Source organism: Pinus tabuliformis, chromosome 2_2 (assembly GCF_031772625.1).
Source record: "Pinus tabuliformis cultivar Carrire ecotype Pingquan chromosome 2_2, CPIR1, whole genome shotgun sequence".
NCBI classification, from domain to species: Eukaryota; Viridiplantae; Streptophyta; class Pinopsida; order Pinales; family Pinaceae; genus Pinus; species Pinus tabuliformis.
This window is the reverse complement of record NC_142300.1, coordinates 916,104,034-916,116,027: the sequence shown is the minus strand read 5'-3', so window position 1 is coordinate 916,116,027 and position 11,994 is coordinate 916,104,034. Positions and strand designations below refer to the sequence as shown.

Genomic DNA, 11,994 nt, shown 5'->3' with positions numbered 1-11,994 from the left:
ATAGAAACAGATCGACCCAGAATCGAACTGCCAGGAGAAAAAATAGAAGAAAGAATCCAGTTTATGATAGATCATGCGCTCATCGAAAAATTTATAAGGTTTTGGCCGACGGAAAAAGCCCTACATAGTTGGATCGCAGCGAAATGGAAGCCTAAGGGCGATGTAACACTGCAGCTAGGCCCAAAAGTGTTGGCATTATGATGCATGTGTTGTACTTGATGGCAACCCTCTCATAGAAGAATATCTCACTTATGTATAACTGGGTGAATCTTCAGAAGAGATATCAGATGTGACTGATGGAGGACAGCTCAAAGGAATCAGATGATAAATCTTCAGAAGAGATATCAGATGTGACTGATGGAGGACAGCTCAAAGGAATCAGATGATAGTTCTAAGTGTGACAAGTTAGCTTTGCCATCAAGTCCAAAGGGGGAGATTGTTGGCATTATGAGATAAGTGTTGTCCTTGATGGCAAACCTCACTGATGACAAATCATAGTACAGAAGGTCAGCAGCAAGGAATTGATGATCAGACTATAAGAAGAAGAGAAAGTTCATACACGCAGGTTCGTTAAGCCCAAGTCGCGTGTACACGCAGGTTGGCTTCAGCAAAAGCGCGTGTATGTGGAAAAGTACCTTTGGTCCATGGCGGTTAGTCCTTGGAAGTTGTGCCTATGGTTTCGGACCATTGTGTCTCGACGGGCGTGTCGATCCCTAGATTTGAAGTTGATGGTATTGGATTTCTATGGTTTTGGCTCTTGGTATTGAACAAGGCCTAAGGCTATATAAGGAGAAGGAAATCATTAGGCAAATGTATCTGAAATGTCTTGAATATCTGATGAAGGATTAGATCCAGTATGCAGGGTTATGGGTTGATGATGCATTGCTTGATCTGAGCTAAGGAGAGATCTCACCGGTTGATGGAGAACTAGATCTAAGGAGAGATCGGGATCAAATGGTTTGAAATGAACTATCTTTATGATGCTTATTCTAGATCTACATACTGACGCATGTATTGTTCTATAAATGTTATGAGTATGACTGATGTCTGGTACAACTGCAAGTTATGAGAAATTATTTTTAGATCTGTACGCGGATTGTCTTTGGCAAAAGCGCGTATACACGCGGGTTTGATTCATCGAAGTAGCGTATACATTGTAAAGCTTGATATTTGAAGTTGCAGATGGATCTGATGGTTATTACAGAGTTCTGTGTCTGCTCTGTGTTCTGGTGACTGTTGTTAACAGGGTTTCAGTGATTCAGGGTTTGATGATTGTTTTGAGCTTCAATGATAGTTATGGGTCCAGTATGAAAATTGGATGAAAAGTGGCCTTACAGATTGTGTGTTGTGCTTCAGTGTATCCAGTCTGAAAATTGATGAAATGTGGTACCTGGAGGTGAGAAGATTGTAGGCAAGCACCTACGTACTAGTATCTAAGCTAGTACAAAAGCTAAAGGAGATCTTTGGAGCATTGTAGCAGGTAGCAGCCTGCGTACTAGTAAATGGATCGGCTAGTACAAGAGCAAAGGGGGTTGTAGCTCCCGTACTGGTATAAGACTGCACCAGTACAAATATTGTAAAAGGATTTTCTTATTAAGAAGAAGATTGAGATGACTTGCAGCAGGTGGTTTTCACCCACATTGGGTTTCCACCTTATATCTTTGTGTTCATGTGTGTGGCTCTTGTGTGATGTTCTGTTCTGTTATTCTGCACCTGTTTACTGTTAATATGCTTAATAATGATCTGATGCACTTACTGAAGATTAAGCTAACTAAATTATAAGATCTCTGGATATACGCGAGTTTCATTAGACACAGTTGCGTGTACACGCGGGTTCACTTAATTGAAGTAGCGTATATGTTTCTGAGTATGAAATTGAAAAGTTTGATTGATCTGATAATACTGATTCACCCCCCCCCCCTCTCAGTATTATTTCCAACAATTGGAATCAGAGCAGGTCCTTTGGTAGAAGCTTGATCGCTTGAAGGAGATCCGTGGAACAATGGGAAAGAAGCTTAAGAAGAAAGCTCATAAGAAGAAGAAGACATCTCAGAAGGACTATGACAGTGGGAGAGTCGATTGGGGATTAGGTATAAGAAGCTCTTCAGATTCAGAATCAGATTCAGAATCATTATCAGGTATGAATGTGTTATCCTCTGATGTTCCTGCTATATTTCCTTGTGAAAGTGATGGAAGTGATAGTGAAACTACTGAACATGCTTTTATGGGTGAGCAAGAAAAGTGTCAAATAGAGGCAATGTTTAGAAGGCTTGCAGACAAAGTTAAAGATCAACAAGATCTATTGAACAAAAGGGAATGTGCTTTCAAAGAAGAAGTTACCAAACTAAAGGCCCAACTAGAAGAAGGAAACAAGGTAAGAAAGCTACTCAAGGACAAGGAAGACCAATGTCAAAAATTGCAGCATGAAGTGACATCATTAAGAAAAGAAGTCAACGAAAGAAGCACAACCATCAAGAAACTCAAAGATAGATCCAGCTACTATGAAAATCTTGAAGCTATGATCCTCTCACTAAAGGAAGATCTTGAAGAATCCAAGAAGCAGAATGAAGATCTACACCAAGCAATTGAAAAACAAGACAACGAAGTCATCAGCTTAAAATCACAGTTGGAATGTGCCTTCAGAGTTCGTCAAATTCAGCAGGATCTGTATGAAAAGCAAGAAAAGGAGATACTCAATCTAAGGCAACAAATGGAAGAAGGAAGAAAAGATGGAGAAGACATGAAGAAGCAATGTCTAGAAAAGGAGGAACAACTTCAAGTTGAGGTAAATATCTTGAAAGGTAAATTAGAAGAAAAGGATAAACTTTTGAGATTTCAAGATAGTACTAAAGCCTTGGATGATATTCTTAGTAGTCAAAGGTCTCCTGCAATCAAGACTGGTCTTGGTTTCCATGAATCTGTTGAAGGTGAATCTAGTTCACAAGGTGAGGCAAGGAACTCTAAAGAGAAATCCAAAATGATCAACAAGGAGATGAAAGGTCAATCTCATCATCAACCAAGGAAAGAAAGTCTTCAAAGAAAATCTTTTACTCCTCCTATGAATAATGTTGAATGTTATGTATGTCATAATCTTGGACACGTTGTAGCTAGATGTAGAAGAAGAAGAGTTCAAGACTATTATGCGGACAGGTCATCTCAATCAAGGTACTTTAATGGATATTGCTTTGCTTGCAATATGTATGGTCACAAAGTTGCTGATTGCTACAGGAGGAATATGAAACATGTTAGATGTTATGCATGTAACAAGCTTGGACATATAGCAAAGGAATGCAGGAACAAAGGATGGACATCACACCGAAATGAGAAAACCTCATCACACTTGAAGATATGGAGGAAGAAGGAAGTACAGTCAGCACAATGTACTGAGACACAGCACAGCACAGACATATCAGACTCAGAGGGAGCTGAAAGTGTAAAACTTCAGTGTCCTGAATCTCATACGCAAGTTCCTTAAAGGGAAGTCGCGTGTATACGCGAGTTCGACACTGCAAAGTCGCGTATATGTCAGTCTGAGGAAAAGCAGTGGGGACAGGCTCAAAAAAGGGATCTGATATGATTCAGTCCATTATTTGTTACAGTCTGTTGAGGATGTGTAAAAATGTTTTGATACTTGTAAGATGTCTAGAAGTGTTTTGATCCTAACTTGATGATGATGATGATGTCTTGATGCTTATTGCTGATATATGCATGATCAGATCTAACAGATGGCACAGGTTGAGGGGGAGCATATGCCTTTAATAATTCATTGTTGGCATTATGGTTAATAGTCCTTGGTGATGATTCTTATATGGCTAAATGATATATCTTGCTATGATGTGGTTGTGAGTTGTCTATGATAAACTCTCATTTGATTCTTGGAGTTACATAGAAGATGTTCAGATCAGATTTATGGTTGATTCTTTGATGATGCATATATGGTGCTTACATGGTGATCTTCATAAGAACAAGGAGAAGTACAAAGCTTGAATACACATCTTCCTCACTTGATGATGAGTCACTTATATACTGTTGTTGTCATATGCATAAATATCATACAGTTATGATGCAGGCACTCATGCGGATAAGGATTGTTGCTGATGATGATATCAAGAATCTTTGTCAAAAGAATTTGAGCTCAAGATACATAGTGCTGATACATGGATGACTACTCAAAGTTGCTTTATTGAAGACATGGTGATGAGTTCTTATCTATATGATGATAGGTTGATCCTTACATATGTTGATTGATGCAGATGTTCCCAAGTAATGATACTTGGATCATGTAGAGTTTGATGAAATGGCTATGGTGGTTTCACACATGATACAATGTGAATGACTCTGAATTCTGTTCAAAGGGATGAATTGATGCAGACATACCTTGTTATAGGTTGATGACCTATTCTCTACAGGACATTTACAAGTTGCTGATATGGAAATTTGTGTACGCGTGTTGTTTAAAGGATATCCGCGTGCATACGCCGGTTTACAAGGGGATAGTCGCGTATATTGTGTACGCGTGTTGCGTAAGGGATATATGCGTATATACGCCTGTTTATGTGTATACAGACGCGTATATGGAGATTTGAAGGAAATCAGCAGGGACAGATGTTGGTTGCAGAAAGTCTGATATAGGTCTGACAGAGATCATCTGGCACAGGTTCAGGGGGAGCAGATAATCTTCCAATGATGCATTGTTGGCATTATCTTAAAGCTTTTGGTTCTAGTTCACATTTGGTGTTGATTTCAGGAGGAACAAAGGCGAAAGGAGAACAGAAGGATCTCTTGGTTGCTGATCTGAATGGTGATTATCAGATGCTGCTGGTGACTTTCATAAGTCTTGGTCTAGATCTATTGTCTCTATGTCATGATATGGTGTCAAGGTCATGTAACGGCCTATTTTGGTTTCCCCACTATGCCTGGGATGATTGATGCAATATGATTGGTTGTCATATGTAAACTTTTGATGTATCCCCACTTGGTTGGGTGGATGAGTCAATTTTTGTATATCCTCACTTAGTTGAGAGATGGATGTATGTATGAGTCTTTGGTGATAGGAAGGTCTTTTATGATGTATAGAGTCATGTTCTTCTTGAAGAACATCTTTTGCAGATCTTGCCTACAGTCAGGAAGAGCATGAACAGCACACTTCAGCAGTACAGAGACTTGGCATGTACTCAGGGGGAGCATTGACAGATTGGTACACCTTGGCATATACAAAGGGGGAGATTATTCAGAGATTTCAGCAGGTACTCAGGGGGAGTATGGACAGTGGAATGATTCAGCAAAGGAAGAGAATATCTTGGTCCACCCTTTGCCCTTGATGTCAAAGGGGGAGAGTGATTTGGTGTTGTTGCCATCAAGTCCAAAGGGGGAGATTGTTGGCATTATGATGCATGTGTTGTACTTGATGGCAACCCTCTCATAGAAGAATATCTCACTTATGTATAACTGGGTGAATCTTCAGAAGAGATATCAGATGTGACTGATGGAGGACAGCTCAAAGGAATCAGATGATAAATCTTCAGAAGAGATATCAGATGTGACTGATGGAGGACAGCTCAAAGGAATCAGATGATAGTTCTAAGTGTGACAAGTTAGCTTTGCCATCAAGTCCAAAGGGGGAGATTGTTGGCATTATGAGATAAGTGTTGTCCTTGATGGCAAACCTCACTGATGACAAATCATAGTACAGAAGGTCAGCAGCAAGGAATTGATGATCAGACTATAAGAAGAAGAGAAAGTTCATACACGCAGGTTCGTTAAGCCCAAGTCGCGTGTACACGCAGGTTGGCTTCAGCAAAAGCGCGTGTATGTGGAAAAGTACCTTTGGTCCATGGCGGTTAGTCCTTGGAAGTTGTGCCTATGGTTTCAGACCATTGTGTCTCAACGGGCGTGTCGATCCCTAGATTTGAAGTTGATGGTATTGGATTTCTATGGTTTTGGCTCTTGGTATTGAACAAGGCCTAAGGCTATATAAGGAGAAGGAAATCATTAGGCAAATGTATCTGAAATGTCTTGAATATCTGATGAAGGATTAGATCCAGTATGCAGGGTTATGGGTTGATGATGCATTGCTTGATCTGAGCTAAGGAGAGATCTCACCGGTTGATGGAGAACTAGATCTAAGGAGAGATCGGGATCAAATGGTTTGAAATGAACTATCTTTATGATGCTTATTCTAGATCTACATACTGACGCATGTATTGTTCTATAAATGTTATGAGTATGACTGATGTCTGGTACAACTGCAAGTTATGAGAAATTATTTTTAGATCTGTACGCGGGTTGTCTTTGGCAAAAGCGCGTATACACGCGGGTTTGATTCATCGAAGTAGCGTATACATTGTAAAGCTTGATATTTGAAGTTGCAGATGGATCTGATGGTTATTACAGAGTTCTGTGTCTGCTCTGTGTTCTGGTGACTGTTGTTAACAGGGTTTCAGTGATTCAGGGTTTGATGATTGTTTTGAGCTTCAATGATAGTTATGGGTCCAGTATGAAAATTGGATGAAAAGTGGCCTTACAGATTGTGTGTTGTGCTTCAGTGTATCCAGTCTGAAAATTGATGAAACGTGGTACCTGGAGGTGAGAAGATTGTAGGCAAGCACCTACGTACTAGTATCTAAGCTAGTACAAAAGCTAAAGGAGATCTTTGGAGCATTGTAGCAGGTAGCAGCCTGCGTACTAGTAAATGGATCGGCTAGTACAAGAGCAAAGGGGGTTGTAGCTCCCGTACTGGTATAAGACTGCACCAGTACAAATATTGTAAAAGGATTTTCTTATTAAGAAGAAGATTGAGATGACTTGCAGCAGGTGGTTTTCACCCACATTGGGTTTCCACCTTATATCTTTGTGTTCATGTGTGTGGCTCTTGTGTGATGTTCTGTTCTGTTATTCTGCACCTGTTTACTATTAATATGCTTAATAATGATCTGATGCACTTACTGAAGATTAAGCTAACTAAATTATAAGATCTCTGGATATACGCGAGTTTCATTAGACACAGTTGCGTGTACACGCGGGTTCACTTAATTGAAGTAGCGTATATGTTTCTGAGTATGAAATTGAAAAGTTTGATTGATCTGATAATACTGATTCACCCCCCCCCCTCTCAGTATTATTTCCAACAAAAAGGATTCTTCACAACGATCTTCTTTTGCCTGGAAGACAAATACAAAATCCTAGTTGAGGGACCCTACTTCTTCAACTCAGCCGGCTTATACCTAAGGGACTGGGCACCCACATTCAACTCGGATAAGGAGGACCTCACATGGGCTCCGGTCTGGATAAGACTATACTCACTCCCAAATGAGTACCGGGGTGAGGATATCCTGAGAAACATTGGAAATGGTTTGGGGGAATACATAAAGGCTGCTGAAGAAATGAAAATCGTAGATACACATCATACGCCCGCATCTGCGTCTTCATGCGTCTGGAAAAAGCTCTGCCAAAATCGGTAAGTCTCTCTCACCGTGACTATGAATGGATTCAACCCTTAGACTATGAACATGTCCTGTTTCAATGCCGTAAATGCCATGCCATAGGGAATCTTTTTAGAGATTTCCCCCTAAATGTCAAAGCTACTACCCCTAACCCCTCTGACTCTCTCACCCATGATGGCTTCACCAAAGCCCCTACTTGCAAACGAGCTCATAAAAAATCAACAACACGGAAGAAACCCCAGCAAAATAACACCTCTGACCCTGCGGTCAGAAATAGCTTTGGAATCCTGGCTCAATCCACGGAAGAGCAAAACACATCCTCTCCCCCCAACTCTGATATCCCTTCCTCCTCCACCCAGCCACCTCCTCCAGCCCCCTCCTCGGATCCACCTCCAACCAAAGCAGCCCCAGATAACCCCTCGGAAAGCAAGGAAAAGCAAGGGGAAAAAGAAAATGAAATGGAGGTTGACGGATCCTCAGACCCTCTCCAAAGCCCAAACATGCCCATGGAAGAAGACAACCAGATGCAACGCATGGAGGAAGAACCGGAGCGTATAGATCTAAATGGATTAGATATATTGGAACTAGAAGCAACATGCAAAAAGAAAGCTTATGAAAGCATCCCAGAGTTTCAGCTTAACAAACTGGAAATGGTTATTTCCAGAGCATACCATCAGCACCAGCTTGGTATCCAAGCAGGAAGCCAATGGGATTTAAGCCAAACTCCAAAAGACTCCAAAAAAAGAGGTAGAAGAACTGATCTCCAAAGAACAATAACGGTAGGGAAGATCATGGTTGACTCAGGCATGTATGCTAAGCTTACGAAGTACTACAAGCCCTCTACCAATAGTGAATCACGAAGCTCATTTCATGGAACCTAAGGTGGCTCAATAGCTCGGGAAAACTCAGAATGCTAAAAAATATGTTAAGAATGGAAAAGCCGCAAATATGCTTTCTCCAAGAGACAAAATGTAACAGCTCAACTCTAGAAATGATCCTCTCAAAAGCCTGGCCAGGATGTCAATCGGTGGCTGTGGATGCCTCTGGCGCATCTGGGGGGCTAGCTATCGCATGGAACTCTCAAGCACTTACCCTCACGGACTTTCATGCTTCACATAGTCTAATTCATGCTGCTTTCCACATAATAGGCACAAATATACATGGGAATCTCTCGAATGTATGCTTCCCTCAGGAAGCAAAGGACAAATTTGCTCTCCTCCACACCATAGAAGCTCTTAACTCCAATAGAAGGCACCTGCTCTGGATTGTTGGAGGGGATTTTAACATGATAACAAAATTGGAGGAAAAGATTGGAGGCAGAAATAGGCTGGAACAGGAAAATACCCACTTTAAAGACTTTATCCAGAACGCATCCCTGATAGATTTACATTTTTGCAATGGCACTTTTACGTGGAGCAACTGAAGAGTAGGCAAGCATCAAATAGCCTCCAAGCTAGATCGATTTCTAATCTTAGACAACTCGATTCACCTAGGGGGAGACTTCTCGGCAACCATTCTTCCACACTCAGGATCCGATCACTGGCCGGTTGCCCTTCAATGGCAACGTCCTGGCAGCACCACAAGAAGACCTTTTCGCTTCGAGGAATTTTGGTTCACCCATCCCTCACTGAAAGATTTGGTTCACTCTACATGGACATCCTTCAGGCCTCCAGATGGCTCCAAGATGTACCAGTTCCAACAGAAACTCAAACATCTAAAGCTCTGCCTCAAGCGATGGAACAGAGAGACCTTTGGAAACATCTTCAAGGCGCAACATGATCTTCAAAAAGCCCTGAAGGAACTACAGCAAGAAATAAGTAGGGAAAGCCACACAGAGAGAACCCTTAAGCAGGAGCAGCTCATCCACAATCAGCTTGAGGAGAGAAGAAAGCAGGAGGAGATATACTGGAAGCAAAAGTCCAGAATCAGATGGTTAAAAGAGGGAGAACGAAACACCAAATTCTTTCACAGAACCACTGTGCAGCGTAGAATGTGCAATAATATCCCTTACATTCAAAAGTCAGGAGGAGAAAGGGTGGAACAGCACGAAGAAATTGAGAAGGAATTCCTCAATCACTTCAAGCAAGTCCATCAAGAGCCTGATATCAACAGACGTCCTTCAATTGAAAGAATCACACGCAATGTGCCAAAATTAATCACAGCGGAGCACAATGAAATCCTCCTCATTCCAATTCAAACACAGGAAGTGGACGTAGCTATGGCTCAGCTTAAAGAAGGTAAAGCTCCCGGCCTGGATGGTTTCACCACCACTTTCTTTCACAAGTTCTAGCAATTGATAAAATTGGAAGTATGGGAAGTGGTTGAGGAATCGCGAGTGAACCACTGGTTGCTTCCCTCACTTAACTCCAACTTCATAGCCTTAATCCCAAAAGAGGAGGACTCGATCAAACCAGACAAATTCAGACCGATCGCACTCTGCAACGTAATATACAAAGTCATCTCCAAAGTCATTGCAAATAGGCTAAAGCCCCTCTTGCCAATGCTCATTTCTCCGGAATAGTCAGGATATGTGGAGGGGAGACAGATCATGGACAACATCATCCTCTCGCATGAGATCATACACACTCTCAAGCACTCAAAACAGGCAGGTATGCTCCTAAAACTTGACCTTTCCAAAGCATTTGATAAACTCAACTGGGATTATGTACAGCAAATGCTAACTGCTTTCGGTTTTAGTCCCGCATGGATTCGCTGGGTTATAAGCCTTATCTCCTCCACTAGCTTTTCCATACTCGTGAATGGGATCCCCTCTCGACCCTTCGCCCCCTCCCGAGGCATAAGGCAAGGGGACCCTCTCTCCCCCTTCCTCTTTGTATTAATGGCTGAAGGACTGGGACGTCACATTAATAATGCCCTTCACACTCATCAGCTTAGAGGTCTCTCCATTCATCAATTGCCTGCCATTTCCCATCAGCAATTTGTTGATGACACCATGCTCTTTGGTTACCCCTCCATTCAAGAAGCCTCCAGATTTAAAGCCGTGCTCAATGACTTCGCCGAAGCCTCTGGAACCAGCATCAATTGTTCCAAATCGCAGATCTTTTTCTTTAATACCCCTCCAGTTGTCAAGTCTGCTATAGTCCACATTTTGGGGTTCCCTATTGCCACCCTTCCCTCCAAATACCTTGGGGATACCCTTACTGTCTCCGCCATCAAGCACTCCTCATGGCGCAACCTTATTGAAAAGCTTGAATCCCGTCTCAACCAGTGGACGCACAAAGCTTTGAACTTAGTCAGCCGCGCAGTGCTCATAAAGGCCGTTCTTCAAGCAATGCCGCTGTACTTATTTTCCATCCTGGCTCCACCAAAGTGGGTCCTAAAAGGACTAAGGAATATTCAGAGAGGCTTCCTCTAGGGCAGCAATGCAACTAATCGAAAATGGGCACTGGTAAAGTGGAGCACTGTATGCAAACCAAAAGCAAAAGGAGGCATTGGTCTAAGAGATCCCGAGCACATCAATGCCATCATGGGAGCCAAAATATGGTGGCAATGGCTCACCAGTCCAGGTAAACCCTGGGTCACATTATGGACGGGAAAGTATGCCAATCATCGACCCCAGGAATAACTCATTAGATTAAAGCCCAATGATAAAGGATCGCTAATTTGGAATGCAGCCAAAGAACACTCTCAAATGATTCAACAACACAGTTTTTGGGAGGTAAGAAATGGTCACACCACTAGATTTTGGACAGACGCCTAGAACCAAATGCCTATTCTTAGCAATGTTCTGAACCTGTCACCGGACACCATTGAGGAGGAGACACAGCAAGCTAAGATTAGGCGGTACTGGGCTCAGGAATCTGAGAAGGGCTTTAGGATTTGGAAACCGGGTAACCATGTACTCACAAATGAAGATCTCCAAATTTCCATGGAGCTGGAAAGGGAACTCAGCAAAAGGAAAATTAGGTGCGACGAGAGTAGAGACATTCTAAGGTGGGGATACCAACCGAAAGGAGCTTTCACCACGTCCGAGGCCTACAAAATCATATGCAATGACTCCGTTCCCCAGGACCCAATCTGGAGTAAAATATGGAGTTCGGGCTCCTGGCCCAAAATCTGTTACTTTCTCTGGTTGGTAGGACATCAGAGAATTCTAACCTGGGACAAGCTTAGAAGAAGAAACTTTCATGGCCCCTCCATCTGTTTCAACTGCAGCGCCCATGAGGAAACTCTCCAACATCTGCTGGACTCTTGCCCCCTGGCAAATCAACTTTGGGAAAAGGCGAGCTTTCGGTGTCAAAGAAGATGTAGACTTGAGAATGAAATCACGAATTCTATACGTCAGTGGCAACAAGACCCTTACAAGAGTGAAATCCTCAATCATCTTTGGAGACTAGTTCCCGGGCTAGTTTTGTGGAGCATATGGAAGGAGCGAAACAAGCGTATTTTTAAAAATCAGTGCTCCTCGATAGACAGCATTTGGAACCTGCTCTGCAGAAATATTCAAGAGACTCTTATGCTAAAACCCTGGAAGGAGGAGGACTGGCCTACGCTAGCCAATGAAAAAACCATTATGGACAACTGGAAAATT

At 42.2% G+C, this 11,994-nt stretch overlaps 1 protein-coding gene across 1 annotated transcript; it reads left to right on the top strand.

The window, feature by feature from the left end:
• The first annotated feature begins 9,126 nt into the window (after nucleotides 1-9,126).
• LOC149196020 (uncharacterized) lies at nucleotides 9,127-9,732 on the top strand. Its single transcript, XM_089408112.1, has one exon. The coding sequence runs from the start codon at nucleotides 9,127-9,129 to the stop codon at nucleotides 9,730-9,732; it is 606 nt and encodes a 201-aa protein (XP_089264238.1).
• Nucleotides 9,733-11,994: the final 2,262 nt, after the last annotated feature.

What these genes read in the sequence shown, in the direction of transcription:
- LOC149196020 (XM_089408112.1), top strand. Translation starts at nt 9,127, where the DNA reads ATGTACCAGTTCCAACAGAAACTCAAACATCTAAAGCTCTGCCTCAAG.